Raw genomic sequence first — 26,437 nt, forward strand, 5'->3', positions numbered from 1 at the left:
ATGATTGGTTCTTCTCAGTGGAACGTGGCAAATTCACCGTTTGTTAACACAGATTGGCACTATTCTGAGCAATTGCCCTTAACACCAAAGTTCCTAGGTAAGTCAGGATGATCAAGAAGCCGAAAGAGAAGGAAAAGCACAATGGTAATTTGATACTGTGATAGATCTTTCTATTCTTTATATGAAACACACAATCTTGAGGCAGTTTATACAGATCTTAACAATGAAGTAAAGAAAATTTAGACTTAAGGGAAATATTTAAATGTGTAAACAGGTAACAAGCTACCAAACAGTAAGGGTATTAGAAAATTTTCAATTTTCTAACTGCTATTATCAGTTTAGATCAAAAGAAATCTTTCTAATGGAGTAAAACATAAATAAAACTGGAAGTTTCTGTCAAGGTCTTCTGTTGCTTGCATAACCAGGTGGGCAGCTGGTACATTAATCAAGTAAATTAACTCAATTAAGGACACTGATTAGTCCAAAAAGTATAAAGAATAAAAGCCATGGCCAAATAACCATGAAATCCCAAGGATGATATTATTTTTTTAAATTAAGGTTCTGTACAGCACAATCATGGGGAATCATTACTAGATTAGGTGTATCGTTTCTTATAATTAATCACACAGTGGAGTGGAACATCCCTCTGTCCAGACTATGCTGATAGGAACAAACTCCTTAAGTTAACTAAAAAAAAAACAAGATAAACTAAAAAATAAAACAAAACAAACAAGGCACACGCATGAGCAAAAGTTTCCAGATAGTGGATACTAGCTTCCTATATTTGAATATTAACTTGTTCCTTAAAGGTAACTGTTCCTATTCTCTCTTGTTTCAAATATAAACAATTTTAAACCTTCAGTCACCTCCAAATTGACACACAGAATATTTTTCCTTATTAGACTCAAGGAATTGTTAAAGAATCACAAAGTATAATAAAAGGTACTGAGTGGGGTAAGATTTTGGGAATATAGAAAGGGAAACAAATTTTAAAAGTCAGCAAATCGAGCTGTAAACTAGAACTCAAAGCCTCTTTGCAATAATTCAGGGTGGGTATCTTGATTAAAAAAAAAGAAAGCTGGGTGACATGTCACAGACAGTAGTATGCACATTTTGAAAAATTCCATATCCAGGAGTTCAACGTGCAGTGTCACCTATTGTCAATACAGATAATTCTATGGCAGGCATAAAGGTAAAGTTAGAGCACATAAAGATGTTAGGGAAAAATAATTTTGAGTCATAAATTAGAATGTAGAACTGAAGAGATTCAAATAGACTTCAACAGAGTGAGCATTTTGGGTGGATATTTGGCATGATTGAGGAGTGGCTTTAAACTGCTTTCCAGATAAAATCTAGTTATTTAGTTAAGGTAAACACAGGATTTGCTTCCGTTGTCCCTCCATACCAAACATTAAACAATCAAGATTTCCAGGAAGGCACTGAGAGATCACTATTATGATGAACTGAATGGCTAAATGGGGCATTTTTTAATTCTTCAAAGCCATTGTTATCAGTTTTGCATGGCCAAAATTGCAAAACAGATGGTTCCTGGAGGTTAACAACAGACTAACAGGATTAAACAAGGTGGTTGTTCAATTCACTCTGTGTAATAAGGGGTAAATTTCACAGGAAACGCAACAAGCCAAGAGGGACAGCAGGTCACAAGGTTAATGCCTTATTTTCTATACAAATTTGTATTTCATCCAGGCACAAAAGTCAGGTTGACAAATGTAACGATGGAAACAGGAACATATTTGAATTTGACAATCAGGTAAAAATAAATACTTTTTTGTTTTAATTGTGCTCAGACATTAACTTGGACAACTGATGCATTTGAAGTGCCAGCACTGTAGGGTATTGTTGCAGACTGAGCACATTATTAGTATTATTTCCTTCCATGGGAATATTTGCAATGTCATAGTCTGTTGAATGAGGATTATGACTGTGACAATTTAAAGTATGAATATTAGTGTAATCTATCTCCTTAACATGATACCTAACTGGAGTGAGTTATAAATAAAAGATCTTTGTTAACCTTACAGCTCTGCCAACATAGACTATCAGATACATCTGGTAAAGGTCATCATATCCATAAAATGGTTCATCTTGATATATCTGCCAATAGGCTCAAGAGCATGCAATTTGTTTTTACTGTGATTCTCAATAACTGCCTTTCTGAACTTGCTTATGTTGTCAGAAAAAGGGTTGGACAACACAATTTTAAAAATTGAAAGAACAAATTCTGTTTAAATTCAGAGAAATTAAATTTGTTTCTTCAAATAAAAGTACACGTATCACTACAGTCAATGTATAAGAAAAGTGAATAATATAGAAATCAGCTAATCCGACATCTAGACCAAACCCTCAGAATTATTATCACAAAATTAAATAGCTAATTGAAATACTTGCTGCTAAAGGTACATGATGCAATATTAAATTATTGCTATTTAAAATGTTTAGTTATTAATGTATCTATTTCATTTGAGAGGAAGGTATCCACAGACAGAATCAAAGAACTTCCATCCACTATTGTAATTTTAAATTTTTGAAACAGCTGAGGTCTGGCAAAACCACAGTCATAAAGTGAGAACTAAATAGAGTTTACCCATTTGGATGATCGAAAATAAATCCAATGCCCTGGGATCAGAACTATGACTTAACCCAAGAACGCTGGTATGAGTTACTGGAGTCCTAAGCAGTTTTTAATCAACGGGTTAAATGGATTATATTTTTAAATGTGTGTTATCACGTTGCATACAAAGAGTTGAACATTTGGCTTAGCAAAGATAACCCTTAGGACCTTCATTTACCCATACCATAGCTCCCAGATTTGAATTCTGGCTCTGCTTCTCATTGAAGATTCTTTTCTCTGCACAACTTTGGAAGAAGTGGATGATGGCTCACATGGTTGGATTTCTATCCCTCACATGAGAGACCCTGAAGGAATTCACTGACTTTGAAGTGACTCAGTCCTATCTGTTACTGGCATTTAGGAAGTAATCCAATGAATGAAGCCCCTTGTCTGTTGTCTCTGCTTTTGATTAAAATAAACTAAATCCATAAAAAAAGTTTATGGATAATTTAATAGGAAGGTTTCAAATATTAGACATGAAGCTGAAGAATGGAGTAGAAGAAATACAGAAATTTTTATTTCACATCACAAAATTATTCAGATCTCATAATGCCGAATCTTCATAAGAACCTGGGTGTATCCAAAGCAGCTGGTAGAAATGTACAAGATCCATGTTCTACATCATCAAACTTCACCGTTTCTACTTTCAAATATAGTTTAGAGTATGCTATCATTTCACCTCGTGTAGCCAAGTGTGAGTTAATTATAGTTGACTATTACTATCAACACAGAAACTTTTTGAGTTTAAGATTTTCTCACCGGTTAATTAATACATTTGCGAGACAGAAAATTGATATCTGCTGGTTTATTTCCCAAGTGCTTCAGGTACACAGGGCTAAGCTAGAGCAAAACTCAGAGCAGATAAATCAATCTAAATCTCACACATGGATATCAAGAACCAACTACTTGAGCCATCACCACTGCCTCCGGGGCTGTACATTAGGAGAAACAGGGAGGCAGGAGCTGGAGCCATGTATCAAACTCTCGCACTGTGATGTGGCACACATGTATTCTTACCATCATCTTAATTGCTGGGATAAATATCTCTCCAATTTTACACATTTTTCTTTTCAGTTAAATTTGCTATCCGTATCAAGTAGTGGTTTCCAATGACTGATGCTGAGAAAAAACTATGAAGTCCCATGAGGTACACTGAATTTCTTCTTACTTATGAAGTAGAAGTTCTAAATTTTCCTAAATTTCATGCTTGAGTAAAGTGGAAGGAAATATGGTGCTGTATTTCCTGATGGTTTAGCTTCCTACTGTAAAAAAATCAATTAATGACCAATTTGTATGTTATAGTCTGCATTACCTTTCTGGTTAATAATCAAAATGGTTAAAAATAATGGAGAATGGAGAGATAAGACAAGAGGGCAAATGGGAGATAAAGAAAAGGAGAGACAAAGAGGAAAGAGTGGAGAGAAGGAGGAGAGAGAAAGAGAAAGAGAGAGATAGAGAGATTCCATTCATTAATTTATTGTCCAAAAGTATAAAAATGCAGAGGCTGGACAAAGCCTAAGGCAGAATCCAGGAATCCAGTCTATGTTTCTATGTGTGACAAAGTATTAAATATTTGAGTTCTCACCTGCTGCCTCAGTGGTATGTGTGTGTGTGTGTGTGTGTGTGTGTGTGTGTGTGTGTGTGTGTGTGTATCTGTGTATAACCAGGAAGCTGGAATTAGAATTAAGACTCAAACCTGGATATCTGATATGCAACATGTGTGACCTAAGTAGTGTAACTGCAACTTTTAAAACCTGCCCTTTTACAGACACTTTGAAAACACAATCCGTTATGTAGACCTGTTATGCTTACATAAATATTGTTGCCACAAGTTAATGTCATTATTTGCTTTATTGTGCTGATTACAACAAATGTACATTTAGATGAAAAACATTTAAAGAGGTAAAAATTAAACTTGAATGGCAATAAGATGTTTGACTAGGCTGTTACTTCCTACCAAAATCATCCTTGTTAACTTTGATGACAGTTTCTAGAAAACTTAGGATGACCTGAAATGAGACTGTATTTTGGCACACTATATATAATAGTAAGTGTAAGATATGCAAATATTTTTATCTGCATACATTGTATTAACAAAGACAATACCATATGTTATGACTTGATCAGCTCTGTGTATTTTATGTCAGTGCTGTACGGTCACATGTGGATTTTTTGAGGGCATTCCAGGAGATGATTTAAGTGATTAATTTGATCTATAATAACATTATTTGATGTTGTTTATGATAGTGACATGGAATTGGTAATCCAAATGAAGGTTTTAATAGAAATTTTCTTAGCAGAAACTGGATACCTTCAAATTTTGAAGGCACTCAATTTTTCAGAAAAGTAAAGTTGTAAGTTAATGAATGAATTATTCTTTTCCTAAAAAAAATATTTATTTTCATTGCAAAGTCAGATACACAGAGAGCAGCAAGTCAGAGTGGAAGATCTTCAATTTGATGATTCACTTCCTCAGCCAGAGCTGAGCTGATCCAAAGACAGGAGCCATGAATTTCTTTCAGGTCTCACATGCATGTACAGGGTCCCAAGGCATTGGGCTGTCCTCGTCTGTTTTTCCAGGCCACAGACAGGGTGCCAGATGGGAAGCAGGACAGCTGGTATTAGTGCTGGCTCCCATATGGGATCCTTGTGCGTTCAAGGCAAGGACTTTAGCCACTAGGCTCCTGTGCAGTGCCCGAGATAATTATTCTAATGTAACAGTGCTGTGGGATAACTTGGAAGTTTAACAGAAAGGATCAATGAATGTTTTGATCATTTAGGAATTTAATATAGTTTAAGACTAGTGGTCTGGAGTTTAAAAAAGCTAAGTTGGAATGGTATATTTTATCAGTATTTTGGGGCATCCTGGCTTGATGCCTTGGCCAATATTTTTTTAAGGGAGAAATTTATTTTTGTTGAAAAGACAGATATGCAGAAAGGAGGAGAGACATATCTTCCATCAGATGATTCACTCCCCAAATGACCACAATGACTGGAGCTCGCTGATCCAAATAAAGGAACCAAGAACTCCATCTGCGTTGCCGACATGGATCCAGGATCCCAAGCCCTTGGGTCATCTTCTACCATTTTTCCAGGTCAATAGCGTGGAGCTGGAAAAGAATTGGTGCAGCCAGGACTCAAACTTGTTCCTATTTTGGATCACTGCACATGCAAAGTGAGGATTTAACCATAGCCCCAAACTCTTGACCAACATTATTAATGACCTAGATTCCACCTGGAAGCAGTGAAATTTTGACATTATGTATTAAATAAAGAAGGAGTGATCAAGGAAGAGATAGATGGGTCATGTTAGATAACCTTGTCTGCAAATGAATATGCTTGAAATCTATTGTGTAGCATTAACCAAGAGAATCTTAATACTTCCTTTTGTGATGAAACTTGATAATTTTATTTCACACCACAGATATGTTACCTACACTTCCCCAGAAGAAACACTTTAGAAAACTTACGCTGTTAATGTCTTCTATGCTTTTTGATATGCAAATACCCTACTCTTCAGGAATGTCTTTTTCAACAAGGAATTGAATACTTAAAAACATACTAATTATGAGCAGAAGTCAATAAACAATTCAACAATAAGCAAACACAGATTGTCTAATCATGTTGAGTAACTTCTAGAAATTATTTTCCAGTACATTTTTTATTAATTTACTCTGGGACTTAAATATATTTTTATCACTATGTTTACTGAAGCTCAATCCACAGTAGCTAAAATACAAAAATCAATCCAGATGTCCATTTACTAACGACAGTGTAAGTACATAAGTCATGAAATACCACTACTCAGTCATTAAAGAATGAGATCTTGTCTTTTGCAACAAAATGGATGCAGATGGAAAGCACTATGCTTGATGAAATGAGACAGTTGCAAAATGGTAAATATATATTGTCTCTTATCTGTGATAATTGATATAGAAAATACACAAAAAGCAATGAGACTGACATCTTATGATTTGATGATTGTTTTTAACTCTTGCCTATATTTCTGTGTAACAGTGATCATCTTACTTTTTCCTTGTTGGATATTATATTGAGTGGTACGTTGAGCCTCTGGTTATAAACTAAATTGAAATTATGTTATTTCAATGATAGAAAACAAACAAACAAAAAATGATGGACAGAGCAGGGATTGAAGCAGGGAGGGATGGAGGGAAGAAGGTATAGTTACCTTCTCAGAATTTTATCTGTAAAATTGAAATCTAATCTCTTTATGTTCATAATGTTTTGTAATGAAATGTTTAACAAAATCTGCCTTTGGTTTTAGCTGAATTTAATCTCATATTTTTCTTTGTCATTTTAATAAGTATTTTTAATAAGTAATAAAAGCATATCCATATAAGTAGTTTTATAAAGCATCAGCTATCATTTTACCAGAATGGAAAGCATAGGAACGCTGCATACATGGGAAGAGAGAGAGGACACTTGGACTTGTCTGCTCCTGAATCACCAAAATATGCAATCAAGCCTTCAGTAAATAGAGTAATCTGTTTTACCTACTGTAACCAACTAAGTTGACTTTGAGTTACACCTGCCTTATGTTGTTATAATTCGTTAATCGCACTGATCACCATTTGAAAAGTTGCGCACTGCCACTTTATAAATTTGTAGGAAAATGGAAAGACGTTTTCTATGAAGGTTTTTGCTATTCATGCGTTCCACAATAAACATTTTGTGTTTACCTTTTGAAATGCACTGGCATATTATTTGTGGTATAATTCTGTTTTTCTTTGTGTGATAATAATTTAATTTCTAAATTGGAGAATTTTGAATTTTTTATGTTAGTGTGTATTCCCAGAACCTAGAATTTAATAGGGTGTATTTGTGCCCTCAATAATTTTGATTGAATGGATGAAAAGTTGCTATAATGCTGGCTGTTGACAGTATCAAAAGATATTTTTTTTCAGAAAACATTGTATTCAACTATTTTATTAGATTTAATATGGTGAAATATATTTCCATTATAATGTTGAGAAAATGGAGAACATAACCCTTTGATGTTTTACTTCAAAAACCTCTGGAATAAAGATCAACCTATTCTGTGTGTGTGCTAGAAAAGGAAAAGCTAAAATCTATTTGCATAGAATTGCCAGTTTTATATTTCCTTGGGGTAATCAGTTCTAGAGCTTTCAATCATTGTCTTAGTCTTGCTATGAAAACACCTGTAGGCATTTGGCAATTTGAGGAGCATTTTTCTCAGTCCGACAATTCTTACTTGGACAGAGTACTTTTGTTCATGCTCTTTAAAAATCAATATTACTTTTTTACTCTAGCTTTATACTTTTATCTATTTCAGTGAATGATGGTGGAGTCTTCCCATTAGGGACTCGTCGCGAATAAAAGCCATGTAATTCAAAACCCCATATAATTATTTGACATATTCATGTCTGAAAAAATTTTGACATACTAGGATGCTCTAGTATTAGATGACTATCATTTTGCTGGCTGTTATTATTTCTACATATATCCAAAGTTTCTTGAATTTTATTTGGAAACATTTACTGTAATAGAAGAATCTTCTTAGATGTGTGTGTATGTGTGTGTGTACAAGAGGAAATAACCCTACATCAAACAAACTATAAGAAGCTTTAAAATTGTAATATAGCAGTTTTAGTCACAGTCTGTTACACTGACATAGTGTGTAGGCACCAATTTGAGATCTACCTGCTTGACTTTTAAACTAAATCCCTATTAGTGCCCTTGGAGATGACAAGGTGACTCAAGTGGTTGGGTCTCTTTCACACATGTGATAGATTAGCATGAAACTCCTAGCTCCTTCCTGGCCTAGCCCCGGCTGTTACTGCCACCTGAGAAGTGAACAAGCAAATAAAAGACTCTGTCTTTCTCACTCTCTCTCTCTCGTGTTTGTATGCAGTACTCCACCTTTCAGATAAATACATAAATTTTAAAGAAAGGGTGAAACAGAGAGATGAAGAGAATGTATAGCTGTATATATTCTGGAAGCAGATGAATTTAACTCTGTGTATTATTCCTTAATGATAATTACATAAATTGTTGTGAAACAGAATTCACTGATGATAACGTGATTTTGGATTTGGTACTAGAATGATAATGCAAGATTGCAAGTGCTTTACACACTTTCAAATAAATGTTGTAGTTAACCTACCGAGTATTGATGACCTACTAAACAAATGGTTAATCCTTACCAGTTTTGCAGAGTACTGTGGGTAAAAACTGATAATAGTGCTGAAGATGGTTAAGCAAGGAAACTTTACCATGAATGTAGAACATGATAAAGAGGTGTTTTTCTTATAAACTAATTTGAAGAAAAATATTTCCTAAGCAATATTAGCAAAAGTGATCTAATAACTAAGATGTGTAGCTTGAAAGCAAAAGGAGTAAAAGTACTGGAAAGTCAATAGATTTTTAAAAATATTATTCTTTGGGGCCCAGCACTGTGGCCTAGCAGCTAAAGACATCGTGTTGAACTCACCGAGATCCCATGTGGCACCAATTCTGGTCCCGGTGGCCCCACTTCCATCCAGCTCCCTGCTTGTGGCCTGGGAAGGCAGTCGAGGACGACTCAGAGTGTTGGGACCCTGCACCCGTGTGGGAGACCCGGAAGAGCTCCTGGCTCCTGGCTTTGGATTGGTTCAGTTCTGCCCATTGTGGTCAGTTGGGGAGTGATTCATCGAGCAAGGGTCTACCTCTCTGTTTTTTCTCCTCTCTCTATATATCTGACATTGGAATAAAAATAAAACAGATATTTAAAAAACATTTTCCTTTGAAAAGGAAGGAGGGAGGGAGAACAGTGAGGAAGAGTGAGTTGGAGAGGGAGACCCATGCCACGTCCTTGTCTATTCCTTAATGCTTATAGCAGTGAGGGCTGTTAGGGTAACTACAGATGTCATTCTAAGATTGCAGTCTGGGTTATAGCAACCTAGGCACTTGGACAATCGTTTGCTTCCTCCCATGTGTACATCAGCAGTTAGTTGGAATTGGCAGCAGAATGGAAATTCAAGGTTACGAACTCCAATACGGGATGCTTGAATGACAATATTGCAAGCAGTATTTTAAATGCTATGCGAAATGTCTGCCCCCAGACATTTTTAAGATGTATGATTTAGTCTAAGATGGTAGGCTAACCTAGATACTTGGTACAAGATAAATAATTCAGAGGCAGGAGATACTTTTTATGTTGTATCTAATTGATTCTAAAATAGGTCACGCAGATGATGATGGTGCCAGTTATTTATTCATGTGAAACATAGTACTCCGAAACTTAAGAACTGAAGTTACAATTTATTACATCTTCCAGTGTTGTGTGTTGCTGGGGTCCAGCAGGACAGTTCTCCTCAGCAGTCTCGACCAATCATCATTTTAGATGGTGACTGAAAGGTCAACATTGCAAATGGTTTTTCTGTTAGTTCTGGAAACTGGGATGAGTTGTCTGATCAGAAAACACTTCTCCCATGTGGATAACTGCATTTTTCAAAGAGAAAATGCTGTCTCATGGTAGTCGGATATTTAGCTTTTCTTGTTCTCTACAGAATAAATATTTTAGGAGGAAGTTCTTTAAGAATGCAGCCTATGGGTCCAACGCTGTTGCATAGCCAGTAAAGCAGTGGCCGGCAGCAATAGCATTCCAGACTGACACCAGTTGAAGTCTTGGCTGTTCAACTTAACCTCTGAATCCACATGGAAAACCTGGAAGAAGTCCCTGGCTTCCAGCTTCAGATAGTTCCAGCACCTTGCATTATGAATGAATAATCATCCTCTCTTGTCTCTCCAACTCTTCATATGTGACCATGCCTTTTAAAGAAACAAATATTCTATGAAAACTTTAACTACTTATTGTTTGTGAAGCAAATGACTAAGACTGTTGCTCCAATATAAGGTTGAGTCTAATTTGAAGGCAAAAACAGACTCCAACTATTAGGACAAAGTGATATCCAGGAAAATAAAAGAAATTCATTTTGCATAAGCATTTGGGGGTATAAGCTATTATATAAATTTCTCAAACCATGTACTTTATGTTTCATGCATATGAGGAGAGAGAAAACAGATAAGCACACAGATTTGGCAAGACCTGGACATATAAGTAGTAACAAATATAACTGATGTAATTATTCAGGGAAAAATGTAAGATTTAGGAATAATAACTAACTTATAGGATAGTCATGCCAATATATAAAAACTCAATATTGTAGTCTCAGATTTTACTCTCCTGGAAAATTGCCCAACATATCATGGATGTTAACATAATACATAAAATATTTGTATTTGAGACCATTTTCAATATGACACCTGCTTTCCATGAGCATATGTTTGCCTTGAGTCCTAAGTTCCACAGGGTAATATGGGTGAATATAGATAGAGATTATTTATGTAGTGGGTTTGTTTCAAGTTAGAATTTTGTTTACACTAAATGTCTTTTTTTGTTTGTTGTAATGATTGCAAGCAAGCCTGTTCATCTCTACCCTGAATGAAGATATTATCAGTATTACCCTGGACAGCAAGCAAACATGTCCTTTTTTCCGGATGGAGATTTCATCTGTATCTTCCCAGGCTGCCTGAAACAGGAATGTCCTTGAAAGCTTCTTCATTTTCTGTTGCTGCCATAACAAATTATTACAAACTTAGTGGCTTAAAATAACATAAAGTTACTATTTCACAGTTATGTAGGTCAGACATCTGGGTTGATTTAACTGATTTCTCTGCTCCCGGTTTCACATATCTGATATAAAGATGTTGGCCAGCTGCTCTATTATCTGGAGGCTGTGAGAATAATTCCCTTTTAAGTTCATTCAGGTTGTTGCAAAATTTAATTCCTAGTGATTGAAGATTTTAGATCACCATTTCCCTGCTGTACCTCAATTGGGAATTACCCTGTTACTAAAGGCCTTGCTCTAATACTTCCCAATGTACCACTTGATCTCAACGCTGGAGACATCACATATACTCATTACTGCCCTTAGAATATTTTGATTTCTTCTTCTGATTACATTTCCAAAAAGTTACCTGCTTTTGTATGATTGAAAAATATTTATGGTTTTAGGATTCTTACATATATCTGTAGTAGTAGATTTTCCTTGTGTATTTCCCAGGTTCTTAGGTTAGGGTGAGGCATTCCTTGAGCTGGAAAGGACCGATCAAAAAGGGAAACCCTGAGCCACAATTGTCAGTGTCTGGTAAAAACACTTTTCAGAGGGCCTGGCGCGATAGCATAGTGGTTAAAGTCCTCGCCTTGCATGCACCCAGGGATGCCATATGGTGTTGGTTGTAATCCCGGCAGTCCTGTTTCCCATCCAGCTCCCTGCTTGTGGCCAGGGAAAACAGTTGAAGATGGCCCAAAGCCTTGGGGTCCTGCACCTGTGTGGGAGACCTGGAAGAGCTCCTGGCTCCTGGCTCCTGGCTTCAGATTGACTCAGCTCCAACCATTGCGGTCACTTGGAGAGTGAACCATTGCATAGAAGATCTTCCTCTCTGTCTCTCCTCCTCTCTGTATATCTGCCTTTCCAATAAAAATAAACAAATCTTTAAAAAAAAAACCTGCCAGAAGTATGAAGACCACATTGGAACATAATCTTAGCACTCTAAGGAGTGAGGAAATGTTCCAAAGCCAAAACTGAATCAAGGAAAAAAGGAGAAAAGAGAAGTGACTACTTTTGGGAGAGTTGCTGGGACTAGGCAGTCAAAATATCACAAAGTCCAATACTACATAAAGATAAATGAAATCGCTAACCATCCATTACTTGTAGTAAATTTGGTCATCAGTTGTGTTCAGCCCAGTTTCTACAGAATTACAAGAAAAAAATATGAAACTGCTGGAAAAATACTCTGGAGAATCAACTTAAGACCTGTGCTTAGGCAATATTTTTGGATAATGCACCAGAGATGAAAGTAACTGAGGAGGACACAGCCAAAAGGTCAGGAGAAAATATTTGAAATTATTCACTTATCCAAAGACTAAAATGTGAAAAATATATGAAGGACTAAAAAGTCTAAGCATCAAAGCCACCAACTTGACTAACAAATGTGTAGATTGCCAACATTATACAAAAGATGTTCAATATCAGTAGCCATGATGATGTGACATCTCTAGTTAGAATCGATATTATGAAAAAAACAAAAATACTCATCAGAACATGGAGTAAAGTGAAACCTTATATAATAATGAAGAAATTGCAAATTACTACAACTAGCGTGAATAACAGTAAAGATGTTCCTCTAAATACTAAAAACACATTGAGCAAGACCCTGCTATTTCATTTCTCCTATATATATCTCATATATATATATGTGTATATATATATATATGTATATATATCAAGGAAATTAAATCACAATATGAGAGGAATACCTGAAGGCTCACATTTATTATAGCACTATCCATAATAATTGATGCTATTGGATGGCAGAATGAATGAGTAAAGTAAATGGGATGTCTATGCACAACAGAATAATGTTCAGCCATATAATGATGGAATTACAGAGCCGTATAGTAACTAAATAGGCAAGGATTATGCACACAAATATTATATACTCTGTCTCATATCAAGACAGAGATTATTTGATGTTGTGAATTGTGTGGGAAGGGGATAATCTGAAAGAGTTGATAACATGTTTGAAGACAGAAAGAGAAGTATTAAGTTATACAGTTAAACAACAGAATTGAGCTCATTGTAGTTCAAACTAATGAGCTATACAGTGTAGAAATAATTGTGACATTAGAGCTGATAGTCTGAACAGACAGAAGGAGTGAGATCTCATTTGAGAATAACATATATGGAATTTAAAATAAGAATAAATTGTTAGGTAAGGACAAAATACATGCAATTAATTATATTACATATTAAATACTGTCATTGCAACAGAAGCAATGAACAGATTATAAAGAGTTGCCATCATTTCAGTGGGCAGGTCTCATGTACTCACAGCTGCATAGGCTAGTACAACCACCATAGAAGTCACTATGAAGAGTGTTAAGACAACAGAACCTTGATCTACCATATGACCCAGCTATCCCTCTTTGGAAATATATCCAAAGGAAATGAAGTTTCTGTCCTGTCCAGCAGGACAGTCAACGGGGTCGCAGCCACCTAGGAGAGAATGAAGGGACAAGAGACACAAAGAATGGACAGCAAGACAGTAGGTCTGATCAAGCTGTCAGTTTATTGATTTCAACTGAGGGTTTTTATATTCTTCAGTAACTAAGGCTCAGGGAAAGAGAAGCTGGGACGCAAGCCATGGTCTCAAGACCGATTGTTCTTGAGCAGCCACCATATCAACAATAGTAACCAACATATCGACAATAGCATAGGTAATCAGTAACAAGATGTTGGTAAGTACAGCATCAATCACATTCTGAAACAGTTGCTAGGAACAATTGAAGCTAAGCGTGTGATTAGTTTCATAACTTCTTTCCCAAGCATCTAGCCAACCGGGGGTTTCCACTGTCCCATAAGTCTATATTCAAAATGGCTTCAGTGTGGCTATAGTGCACGGCTCCTGACATCTCCCCCTTTTTTCTATATATCAATGAAAGCGGCGAAAAGAGAAAGGTTTGTGAAGCAAGATAAGCGCTGCCTGTCTTAGGTTCATTCTGAGGGACCCTCAGCTCTTACCCGTCTCTGGGCAGCCCTGCCAGTCATCCAGGGCTCCCTGTCTTAGGTTGATGGGGTATCAGAAAGGTGCCCGTCATTGGCTAAACACTTATCTGGCAAAGGCTGTGCCCCATTATATTAGACAAGCCTCTTTGAAGACTGGAGCCGCATGGCATGATGTGGGGGGTTATCACTTGGAGAGTCCCGTCAGATCTTATCCGTCTCTGATCACCTATTAACACATCATGCTCAGCCAAACTTGAGCGCTAGGATTTTCCACAGCCAGTGCCATCACGGCTTGTCCAATGACAACTTGCTCCCAGGCTTGCTGTTTGTGTATGCAATACAGGAAGAGCATGGCAACTACTAGTGCAGCAACCATCGAGGTTTCTAAGGCCATAATCCTGCTCCATTCCTTGAACATGCAAGCTGCCAATTTAATGCCATTTAGAATAACTTCTCCTGACATGGGTAGAACTCGGGTCTCATTTACTTTAATTATACTGGTGGCTAACTGGTGAAATTTAGGAAGGCACTAGACCATTGTCCCTGGAGGTATTGATTGATTTTTATCACTCTGGCCAAAACATTGTGGACTTTTACTGGAGTGACACATATATGATGGTATATTGGGGAGTAGCTGACTGGTGAAATTCAAAAAGACATATTTAACAATGTACAAGTATTGTTGAAAATACAAACATTCAAGAATCTCATAACACTAACATTGTTACATGTACACAAGACAGTTTTACCAGGAACCGGGGACCCTAACTGCCCATTATCCCATCTAGCTCCTACATTTCCAAACACAGAAATGGACCCCAGCTGCTTTTAGGGAAAAGGGACGCCGTCATCTGTTCTTAACTACTTCCTGCTGAAAGGGGGGTGCCGTTGGGTAACAGCAGCTGTAGGGGATCCATCTAGTGGTTCCTGATAGAAGGCAGAAGTCATTAGGTGTTCTATGTACATTCTGGCACTTGAAAGGTTTCTCTTTCTTGAAGTCTAAATAACAAGACATAACATAGTTAACTTTCCCAGCTTAGCAGGTTGTGAGTTCGGTTAGCAATTTGAATACTTGAGCTTCAGAACTTAGATGTAAAAGAATTGTTAGCTTTCAATCTTTGTCAGAGTAAACTTTAATTTAAGACTGTGGACTAGATTTACACCTGTCTAAATTAACTCCTTGAAGTCTCAAATTTTGGAACATATTCAATAAGCTCAATGGAATACATGAAACTTCTTTTAGCTGCATAAAATTGCTAACCTAGATCAATCAGAAGGCACAGTAACAATGCAAGGATTAGCATACAGCATCAGGATATAAGACCATCACAGAACAGGTAAATGCAAGCTGACTTCCTAGAGCAAAAGAGTTAAATATTCAGACATAATAAAAAACTGAGATAATAAATCTTTATACTAAAATACAGCAAGGTGTACTATTAATTTTACTATGACTGAATATACAGTCCTGCATGGGAAGCCAGTGTACACAGTGACTCTAGTGGATTTAACAAATTAGCACTCTTATATGTGACGTCAGTTATCACCTGAGGCTCCAGACACGCAATGTTTAGGCTGTGGAAGCCTCTTGAATCAACAACAACCCCATCAGACCTGGCAACACACAAAGTGGAAGTTCTCTCCTCCATTGAGAGAAGAGCACAACCATCCTCGGTGGTTGCTTCTTTGCACTGGGGCGTGGACCACTGAGTTCCTTCACGGAGGGACACTCTTAGCAGCAGCGTCCTGGCTTTCCACACCTGATATGCTTGCTCTCTTGCTGGCTCTCCTGTCAGATCAGAATGCCTTTTGGGCTGATTCTGAGGCCACTGAGTGCTGCTTAAAATTGACAGTCTATGAGTCTGCTGTAAGAGCTGTTTCCCATGTTGGAGCATTTTAACATTCTCTGACATCTGAGTTATCATTAAACACTTGCATACATATACTCATATATTTTCCATCTAGCTTATGAGGATTTGGGCTCCCATGGCCAATCTTGAAACTGTACGCTAGCAGTAAGTCCATTTAAAATCGTGTAGAACTATTAAGCTGAACAGATCTTGTAGGTCCTAAGAAAACAGTAACAGACATGACTCTCTAAGAGCTTAATTATGCATCTATACATAATTTTTAAAAAGGATTTAGCTTGGCAATTTTCATTCATAAACATGTACATGCATATCAGATAACACACATAAAACAAAACAGCTTTTGTAACAGCTACTTGAGAATTCTGTTAAGTATGTTCAAGTTACCAATTATTTAGAATTACATTTTGCTCTTAGTAATCTGAATAAACCATACCTATAGTTTACAATTAAACTTTAGCTTTAATGGATGCAATAGGCTTGCTAGAATCCTAGAAAACAAAGTATCTATGTTTAGCTCTGATACCACCTGTAGGATTTTACACACTCTTGTACTTTTTAGACTTAGCTGTCCTGGCTCCCCACTGGCAAGGTTTCCCAATGTCTTTTCTGCAATTGCCTCTCACCCCCAATTTAATTTTTTTTTTTTAGATTTAATTAATTATTTGTCTCACAATTAACTTCATTAGCAGAAAGATACAACCTTTGAAACACATTCCTCTGAGTTTGAGACTGTCAGGGGCCTATTTAGAAATTCCAGAACCAGAAGAGTTAAACCTATTAAATATGCCAAGAGTTCTTAAAGTATCTGATCAAAGATTCCTCATTATAATATCCATTCATTTAGTCAGACTGATTCAAACAACACATCAAAAAAAAAAATTTTTTATCACTTATAAATGATCACCCAAACATTTTAAAGTAAGTACATACCAGAAAATACCCTTAAACACAGTTCTTTTAAATCATGAGAATTTAACAAAGACAATATACAGAACACAAGGGATTATCTAACTGAAAGGCAAAATGTATATTTCCTTAGTCAGTCACCAAAAGGGAGATATAACCTTAAACATGGGAATTAGTGCATAAAATCATCTCTTAACTGTTTAAGAACTGTAACAAACTCAAAGGTTGGAACAAGAATAGAGCTTACTGAAGCTGGATAGACAATTGACAAAGCTACCCATTGAACAGAGACTACCTAAAGTTCAATGTTTCAATTTTTTTTTTCAATGCTTCAATTTCTTAACAGCTTTCAAAATTGGAGATATTTTTATTTTTAGGTATTTACTAGCATTGCTATGTATACACACTTCAAAAACTTTTTTTGAATACAGATATCAATTCTAACATCAGCATGTATTAGGTATTAATGTTAAAGATTTACACAATGTTATAATAGTATCTTTAAAATTATAGCCAATTATATGTAAAGCTTACAAGATTCATTCCTCAACTTTTCTTAAGACAGTTTCTTAATAAAAGGATACCAACTTTTAAATACAATGGCTTTAAGCAATTTTCAATCATTTCTCCTAATTCATGGAAACACATTTTAGCACAAATCCTCCTCAAAACTGGGAAAGAGAAGTTTTTTCAGTCTTCTTCTAGCTGATTTGGAAATTTTTCCCTTTTAAAATGAAGGCAGATAAGAATCACCACAACAGGGACAAAGTCAAATCCCAAATTCTTCAAAGGGCAGACTCCAAGCACATCCCTTCCTTGTTTTATGGCTGATAGGCCTGGAGCTTCCCCTAAGCTTCTGTTTTACTGAAGTCAAGAGAGCTGAAAAAACTTAAATTTAGCTGTTGTCTTGAGAGACTACCTTGGAATTTACTGAAGTTAGTTAACAGGTTTGGTTATCAATAAAATGAAAATTACTTAAAAGAAGATGTTAAAACACTGTTTTTCACAAAGAATCAGACTTCAACTCCATTGTTTTAAAGGCAAACATTCAGAAAATATACACATTATGACCCATTTTACTATACATCTTTAAAGAATCCATTGTTCTCCTGCAAGGCAAAATTTCACATATTTCCTTATAAGTAAGAACACAAGTAATTTACAATCTGGATCAATTTTATGAGTAGGAAACATTTTGACCAATGAACATAAATGCTCTTCTATTTTAACAGCATATATGATGCAATAAATTTAGCATAATTTTGTAATATTGTGAGATTATAATCCAAATTATTTTAAATGACAAGTACATTATTTAAATTTTGTCTCAATCTTTGAGAGTTCCAGGGATCCTACTGGAACCCCCAAAGTCATGAGATTTGGTTTAAAACTCTGAAGAATTTAGAGGTCTAAATGAGTTAAACAAAAGTACCTTTAGCATTTAACTGAACATGTTGAATACTGTATGTTAGACTTAATCAATGCCAGGACAACACTATAAGCTGAAGACCAAATAGCAAGAAAATTACACACGAATTTTTTTTCAGTGGAGGTGGGGAGTCCGGTCTGGCCAGGTCCTGTTAAATTTGTTAGACCTCTCTAAAATTATTTACCAGGAGAGAGAAAAAGGGTTAGTCATGGTCCGTCCCATCTCGTCTGTCAGTCACACACGCACCCAATTCAGAACAAGAACAACAACTTAACAATTCAAGACAAAGACACAACTGGAGAAAGAATATTAAAACAAAATTTAGTTTTGTCCGGACAAAAATAATAGAACACCAAGAATATTGACAAAACAAACATAAGCACAAACACCAAACATGTCAAAACAGAGACATATAACTCTCAAACCTGTTGCAACTTCCAGACTCTTCTTCAAAATACTTTAACCTGGAGATATTTTATAAAACAAGCACACATAGGTTCATCTCATGCTTTAAGTTAATTTAACAGTGGATTTGGATCACTCTTTATCAGATTACTTTTGTTACATCAAGTTACAGAACATATTTTTCTTTTCTTTTTCTTTTTCTTTTCTTTTCTTTTTCTTTCTTTCTTCTTTCTTTTTTTTTTTTTTTTTTTTTTAATAAACCTTAAATGGCTTATCTTACCCTGCCTCTCTCAGCTAAGGGGTTGGGTAAAGAAGTGGGAGATGCATGCCTGAAAAGGACTCAATAAGGGCAAAGGTAAAAGGTGTCTGAGTGCCATAATCTTTCACTGCTTGCTTAATATTTTTTAGAACTTTAAACTGCAGTGGTTGATGTTCGTGGCGTGGTGTCCACCACCTCGTGCAGGGATGTGAATAACAGGGCAGCATATTACACTCTTCTTGGGGAGATCTGAAGCCTCACTCTTACGGGGTTCTATTACAGGCTCCTCTTCTAGTAATGAGGCAGGGGCTGAAGGAGCTGCTGCTTCTGAAGCATAAGGTAGAGGTGGGTGAGAGGCGTCGTGAATGACTATTAATCTGAGAGCATATAGTTTCTGGGGCAGATTGCTCAGGGGCTTGGCACTGGACTCTGCCTCAATATCTATAATGACAGAAGATGGTCGAGAACCTGGGGAAGGTGAGGGGATAGGTGTGGACAGCCGAGAGTGACTCTTTTTAAGAGATTGTTCTCCCTCAAAAGCCAGATCCTGTAAATCTGGATGCTGAGACTTAATCTTTAAAATATCATAAATCAAAATCCAATAATTAAAAGCCGTAACAGGAATTTTCTCAGGTCCAAAAACTTCATAATAATCTTTAAAACAATCACCTACTCTACACCAAGTTTTCTCATCAATAGAACCGTCCTGGGGATGCCAGGAACAAATCAGACCAACAAAATCCAAAAAGGTTTTGAGGTCTTTCTTTTTCACCCTAATTCCTCGTGTCTTGAATGAATCTATAAGACCTTGCAAGAATAGGTCATGTTATGAGAATGCTTGTCCCATCTTACCTTGGCTCCGTAAGATTTGCGCCGTGAATATTTCCCACGAGCTCGACTTCCGGCGGGTCAACCGTGAAACTGCTCAACCGGTGTTCCTTTCGACACCACGAGAGGCCTCTCCATGAATGATGGCACGGCGTTCTCTCTGTCGGTGGTCTGCACACATCCACGTTGGGCGCCAATTTGTCCTGTCCAGCAGGACAGTCAACGGGGTCGCAGCCACCTAGGAGAGAATGAAGGGACAAGAGACACAAAGAATGGACAGCAAGACAGTAGGTCTGATCAAGCTGTCAGTTTATTGATTTCAACTGAGGGTTTTTATATTCTTCAGTAACTAAGGCTCAGGGAAAGAGAAGCTGGGACGCAAGCCATGGTCTCAAGACCGATTGTTCTTGAGCAGCCACCATATCAACAATAGTAACCAACATATCGACAATAGCATAGGTAATCAGTAACAAGATGTTGGTAAGTACAGCATCAATCACATTCTGAAACAGTTGCTAGGAACAATTGAAGCTAAGCGTGTGATTAGTTTCATAACTTCTTTCCCAAGCATCTAGCCAACCGGGGGTTTCCACTGTCCCATAAGTCTATATTCAAAATGGCTTCAGTGTGGCTATAGTGCACGGCTCCTGACAAGTTTCCAAATTTGAAATTGATCTGTAATCCTACATTTGCAGCAGTGCAATTTACAATAGTAAAGGCACAGGAAAAACCAGACGCCTGTCCAAAGAGGAGTGGATAAAGAAACCATGATACATATACTCCGTAGAGTAACACTCAGCCATTAAACATAATCAAATGGTGCCATAAAAGAAAATACTGATGATGAAGGCCAAAGAGAAATGTTTGCTCAGCTAAACTCTATGGCTATAGAATGTGGACTTTTCCAATAGAATCTGGTTTGCAATTACAGGGGTTGCCTATAGACTAATGATCAAATTCTGGTTTTTATATAATAAGAAAAAAAATAGGGCCTGGTGTGATATTTTGTGTCAAGCTGCTATCTGTGATGCTGGTTTTCCATATGGGCATTGGTTTAAGTCTTAGCTGCACTACTTCAAATCCATCTCCCTATTAATATACATTGTAAAGAAAGCAGAGAACAGTGCAGTTCCTTGGGTCTCTGCATTTAGTTGGGAGACCCAGAAGAAATGGCCATTTAGGAAGTAAACCAGAGGATGAAAAATAAAGACTTCTCTGTTTCTCCGTTTCTCTTCTCTCTCTCTCTCTCTCTCTCTCTCTCTCTCTCTCTCTCTCTTTCTCTTTTTCAAATAAATAAAAACAAAATCTGAAAAACAAAGGTGATTAACGTAGAAGTGCCTTGTGGCTAATTGTGAGCTTCCATAAGTTCCATTCTGTTTCAAGTGAAACACATCATAAAAGAAGAAATAGAGAAGAAATAGGGAAGAAATAGAGCTGTCAGCACTCTGAAAGTTGTAGACTTGTACTACACACTTCTAAGTCTTAGCAAATATCAACACTGATCTACTATATGTTATCAGAAGGCATGCCTTTAATGCTTTAATTATCTGACCTGTATCCATCCATTCACTCTATGCAGTTTGTATTTTCTCTGAATGAAAGTCTGTAACTAATATTACCCAATATTTTGCTAATTCAACTTCACTGTGATTCCTTAAGGAGCTTAATTCAATTTGTGTTGAACCATTCTGACTCCTTCAATAAAGATAAGTGTAGTTTTACCCATGCTTATATTCCTTTCTGACTTGTTTACTAAGTCATAGGGGTGTTTCCTCAGACTGGATAGCTATTATGTTACTAATCTTTAATGTATCCTTAGTTTTATTAATAAAACCAAATAAGGAAATGATTGTACAGTATGTAATATAGTCTTCAACAAAGATCATGACCATTATATTTGGTGAAATACCTGTTTTATACAAAGTAAACATTATTATTAATTTCCTAGTAACGTGACTAGAATTCATATGTATGCAAGTGGGAATAAACTGTAGATATAGCATTTTCTTAAAATACTTATAAAAATGCACATCTTTGAAACAATAAGTATGCTTTTGATTACATATAAAAGCTACATACATTTTAAAAGAAAAGTCTCAACTTAAACTGTAGAAATATACAGTTGTTTTTTATGTTTTGGTAATTGTATTCTAGTGAACAGATGGAAAAGCTGGAGATAAACTTCAACTGCCATTAATTACATAAACCTGTTTGATTTCAGCATATGGTGTCATTATAAATGTTATTAGCCTTAGCAGGTATCTATGTAGCATTCTGTTGTAAGTTTTCTTTTTTTTTTTTTCAGTCTTTATTCAGTGCATAATGGTCATAAGAAATACATGTGGGTGTTGATATCAATTTCTAGGCTATGAAAACCAAATTTGCAAAGTTTGTCTTTACAACTACTGCCCCTTGTGCTTTAGGTATCACCTGTCAGTTTTTATAATCATATTCAGTGTTTAACTTGAAATGTAACTTTCGTATTTCTTAAGTTTTATTGTTGATGCTGTTTACATAGACCACCGATTAGGGTGTGAAGAGTGGAGAAATAGAGGAAAGTTGATGAGATCATTGATTAAAATTTTGTTTTTCTTTTTTCTGTATCTGAGGAAAGGGGAGAGAATGGTACAAGCTGTACCCAGCCTCCCAAACATATAAGTACCCAGGGTCCCAAATATGGAACATGCCCTGAAGATTCTATTCACTTGGTTTTGATAGTTCTGAAATGCTGTTGATTTAATTGCTCCAAGGATGAGGAAATCCTTCCAAGGTCCAGTGGCCAACATAGTACATGTTAGAGTCTCCTTTCACTTAGATAATTATTGTCAACACTTGGCTTGGAGAATTATTCAATTGGTTTGGTCCCCATCCTCTGTTATGGCACTAGACGTCCTCTGCAGTCCCCATTGGACTGATATATCCTCAGTGTGCATCTGGGCATGCTGTCTACTCTTCCATCATAGCCACTGAGGAGCCTCAATTCTGACACATGCCCTGAATGGGCAGACCATAGATTCTGTGATTCTCTTGATGGTTGGGGTTCTGAGTCCAGTGATTCAGTTGCAGGGCTTTCCCAAAGAAACTTTGTTTGAAGTGATCCTAGACCTGACTCCTGTGTGTGTTGCCATCACCCACATCGTCCTACATATAAATTGATGATTGCAGTCACTTGATCAATGCTATCTCCAGCCCCATTTCATATGCAAAACAATGGGTGCTCTAGCCCAGCGAAACCTTGCCCACCACACACCTGGCCCTCATATACACCACTGCAAACTATAGTCCAGTTGGAACAATAGCCAATAACTCCCACCAGACTCGTCCCCAGTCCTGGTCCCTGCTCATGACGTTATGTGAAGCAGACTGAACCAGTCTGTCCATATCCCAATGAGCTTTTGTGTTCACCAATGGGTGCTGCAGCCTAGCTAGCCCAACCAGCCTAATATCCAGCCAACATTTATGCTGCCGGGTGCCATCATCTGTCCAGCTAGGCCAACCTCTAACGCTGGTTCTCATGCTTACAGTCCATTAGAGAGGTGTCCATAGTTTTCCTAATAGTCCCACCAGCAGTCTTGGAACTTGCACTATCCAGATGGCCCTGCAGTTTAGCTTATCACGGCTTGCCCCCAGTCCCAGTGCTTGCCAACTGATGTTGTGGTAAAGCCCAACCAGCCTGTACTTACTCTGGCTTATACATACCTCAATAGGCCAATGGACTTTGTACGCCTGTCCAGCCTGATCTACCACAGTCGTAATTCACAAGCTCACCAGTGAGAGCAGTGGTAGAGCAAAAAAATCCTCTCTGTCCTCCTACTGGGGTCATGCCCTTAGCATCCCTCAATCTTATATGTGCTGCTGGGTGCTGCAGCTGATTTGTCATGGCCTGCCTCACCTTGACATCCGGTTGCAGGTGCTGTAGCTTGGCTCACTGGGCCTGCCCTCAGTTCCAGCTCGTGTTGGTGGGTGCTGCAGCCTAACCCAGCCCAGACTGCCTGCAGATTGGCAATAATGTGAAATAGCTGGTTTGGGGGCCCAACCCAGCCTTTCTTGCTGCTGTTGTGGTTCTCACATCTGCCAGTGGATGTTGTGAAATGGCTCAGCCCAGCCCCAGTCCAGGACCACATATATGCCAGCAACTACTTTAATATGGCCTGGTCTGAGCAGTTCACCTGCGGGGATTGCATCCAGATAGAGGAGTTTCCTAAACTCCTCTGTCATGTCACCTCCCAGTCACAGATCTTATGCATATCACTGGTTCCATGGGCCAGCTTGACTATGCCTACTTCTTGTCTTGGCAGGAACTATGGCCTTGCCCTAACAGCACACCCATTCCGGCTCTTACTGTTGGGTGCTAGAGCCCATCCATGGCTTGTCCAATCCTAGACCCAGCTCTTGTATGGTGTTGTGGGTGCCAAAACCTAGCCCAGCCCATCCTACACTCTCTCTGGCTCTCACGGGTACCAGCAGGTGTTAGTCTAGCCAAGTCTGACACTTCCCAGACTTCCTCCACACCCATGCCAAGGGATGCTTCAGCCATGTGCAGCCCAATTTGCTGCCCGCATTCTAGCTCTCGGGCCCACCAGTGGGAACCAAATCCCAGCCAAGATGTCCTCTTAGCTCTACAACTAAGCATGGTCCCAGCCACAGATTTCCCATGTGTCAGCATTTGCTTTCACCCGGTCTAGCCCAGCCTAGCCCTTATCTTGGCCTTTGGCATCAGATGCTGTAGCCTGGCTGTCCCAGCCCAGGCCAAGTTCCAACTTCTGCTGGTGGGTGCTACATCCAAGCCCTGCTCACCCTGCCCCCATCTCTGGCTTTCACCCAGCTGGAATTCCCGACGCCGGTCATAGGCCGAGGCAGAGCACACAGAGCACTTGAATGTGAATTCAAGTGCAGCTCAATATTAGCTTCAGTATAAAAACTGTACAGATTTTTGTATAGCTGATAAGATTCTTTGTAGAGAAAATACTTTTTTTTTTAATGCAGGTTGTAGCTTTTTGAGGGGCTACTACATAGTTAGATTTTTAAAGCTTCTGATGTTGAATGTTCCTAAATATTTAATGGTTTCTTTAATTTCTTTTGTATGGTAGCACAGCAAACTTGTAGACATTACTATTAACAGAAATTTTTTTTAGGAGGTTGCATTGCTTTTTTTTTTTAAAGACATTTTTGTAATAAAATTATGTATGTTATGGAAAAAAAAAAAAGGAGAGGCGGGTCCAGGAGGCCGGGGCAGGGTGGCGGGACGCGGCGCTCGGCTGCTGGGCGGCCGACAAGCGCGGCCACGCAAGGAGACCTCGCGGTCCAGCCGGGAGCCGCGCCCGTCCGAGGCCCTGGCCGAGGGCCGCCAGCCGGCCTCTCGTCGTCCATCGCTGAGGAGTGCAGCCAGTGGACATGACCGACCCACCCGGGGCGCCGCCTCCGGTGCTGCCAGGCCGCGGATGAAGAAGAAAGTCCGTACCCGTACCCGCTGGGCCCGGAGCGAGGAGACACCGCGAAACGAGGAGGCTCCTCAGGTGGAAGAGGTGCCCCCGCCTGAGGAGGTGCCGCCGCCGGCCGAGGACGTGATCCCGAACCAGGTGACCCAGGCAGAGGAGCTGACCAGGACCGAGGAAATGGCGGCAGCCGGGCTCTGCGTGACCGTCACCCACAGCAATGAGAAGCATGACCTTCACGTTATCCCCCAGCATGGCAGCAGCGAGCCAATCGTCCAAGACCTGGCCCAGGTTGTTGAAGAGGCCATAGGGGTTCCACTGCCTTTGCAGAAACTCATATTTAAGGGAAAATCTCTGAAGGAAATGGAGACACCATTGTCAGCCCTTGGAATACAAGATGGTTGCCGGATCATGTTAATTGGGGAAAAGAACTGTCCAGAGGAAGAGGTTGAACTAAAGAAGTTGAAAGATTTGGAGAAGTCTGTGGAGACGATAGCTAGCCAACTTGAAGAGCTGAATAAAGAACTTAGTGGCATCCAACAGGGTTTTCTGGCCAAGGATTTGCAAGCAGAAGCTCTCAGCAAGCTTGACAGGCGAGTAAAAGGCACCATTGAGCATTTTATGAAGATTTTGGAAGAGATTGACACTCTGATCCTGCCAGAAAATTTCAAAGACAGTAGACTGAAAAGGAAGGGTTTGGTGAAAAAGATTCAGGCATTCCTGGCTGAATGTGACATGGTGGAAAAAAATATCTGCGAGGAGACAGAGCGACTCCAGTCTACAAACTTGGCCTTGGCCAACTGATGTGCCATGAAGAGAAGCTATGCTGCCCTGAAGAACGGTGTCACCAACTTCTTGGCCAGGGTCTCTCTGGGCTGCCAGGGGCAATTGGCCAACTGCTGGATTTCCCCCTCCTACAGCAATTCTCTGAAAAAGTATTGTCTTTGCCACCTGAAAAAAAAAAAAAAGGCAGCTACCTGCAGTCGGACATTACGAAAGCGATGCCGACTCTAGCAGGAAGATTCTTGCCAGTGCCAGCAAAATTCAGTCTCATTCCACAGCAGGTTGATAACGGAGCCCT

General features: G+C 38.4%; 1 protein-coding gene across 1 annotated transcript; it reads left to right on the plus strand.

Annotated features, from left to right (window-relative positions):
- On the plus strand, positions 1-26,304 carry LOC131479858 (BAG family molecular chaperone regulator 1-like). The gene is made up of 2 exons (XM_058661327.1): positions 1-97; positions 25,130-26,304. The coding sequence occupies exons 1-2, from the start codon at positions 1-3 to the stop codon at positions 26,158-26,160; spliced, it is 1,128 nt and encodes a 375-aa protein (XP_058517310.1). The 3' UTR covers positions 26,161-26,304.
- Positions 26,305-26,437: the final 133 nt, after the last annotated feature.

This window comes from Ochotona princeps, chromosome 3 (genome assembly GCF_030435755.1).
Source record: "Ochotona princeps isolate mOchPri1 chromosome 3, mOchPri1.hap1, whole genome shotgun sequence".
Taxonomy (NCBI): domain Eukaryota; kingdom Metazoa; phylum Chordata; class Mammalia; order Lagomorpha; family Ochotonidae; genus Ochotona; species Ochotona princeps.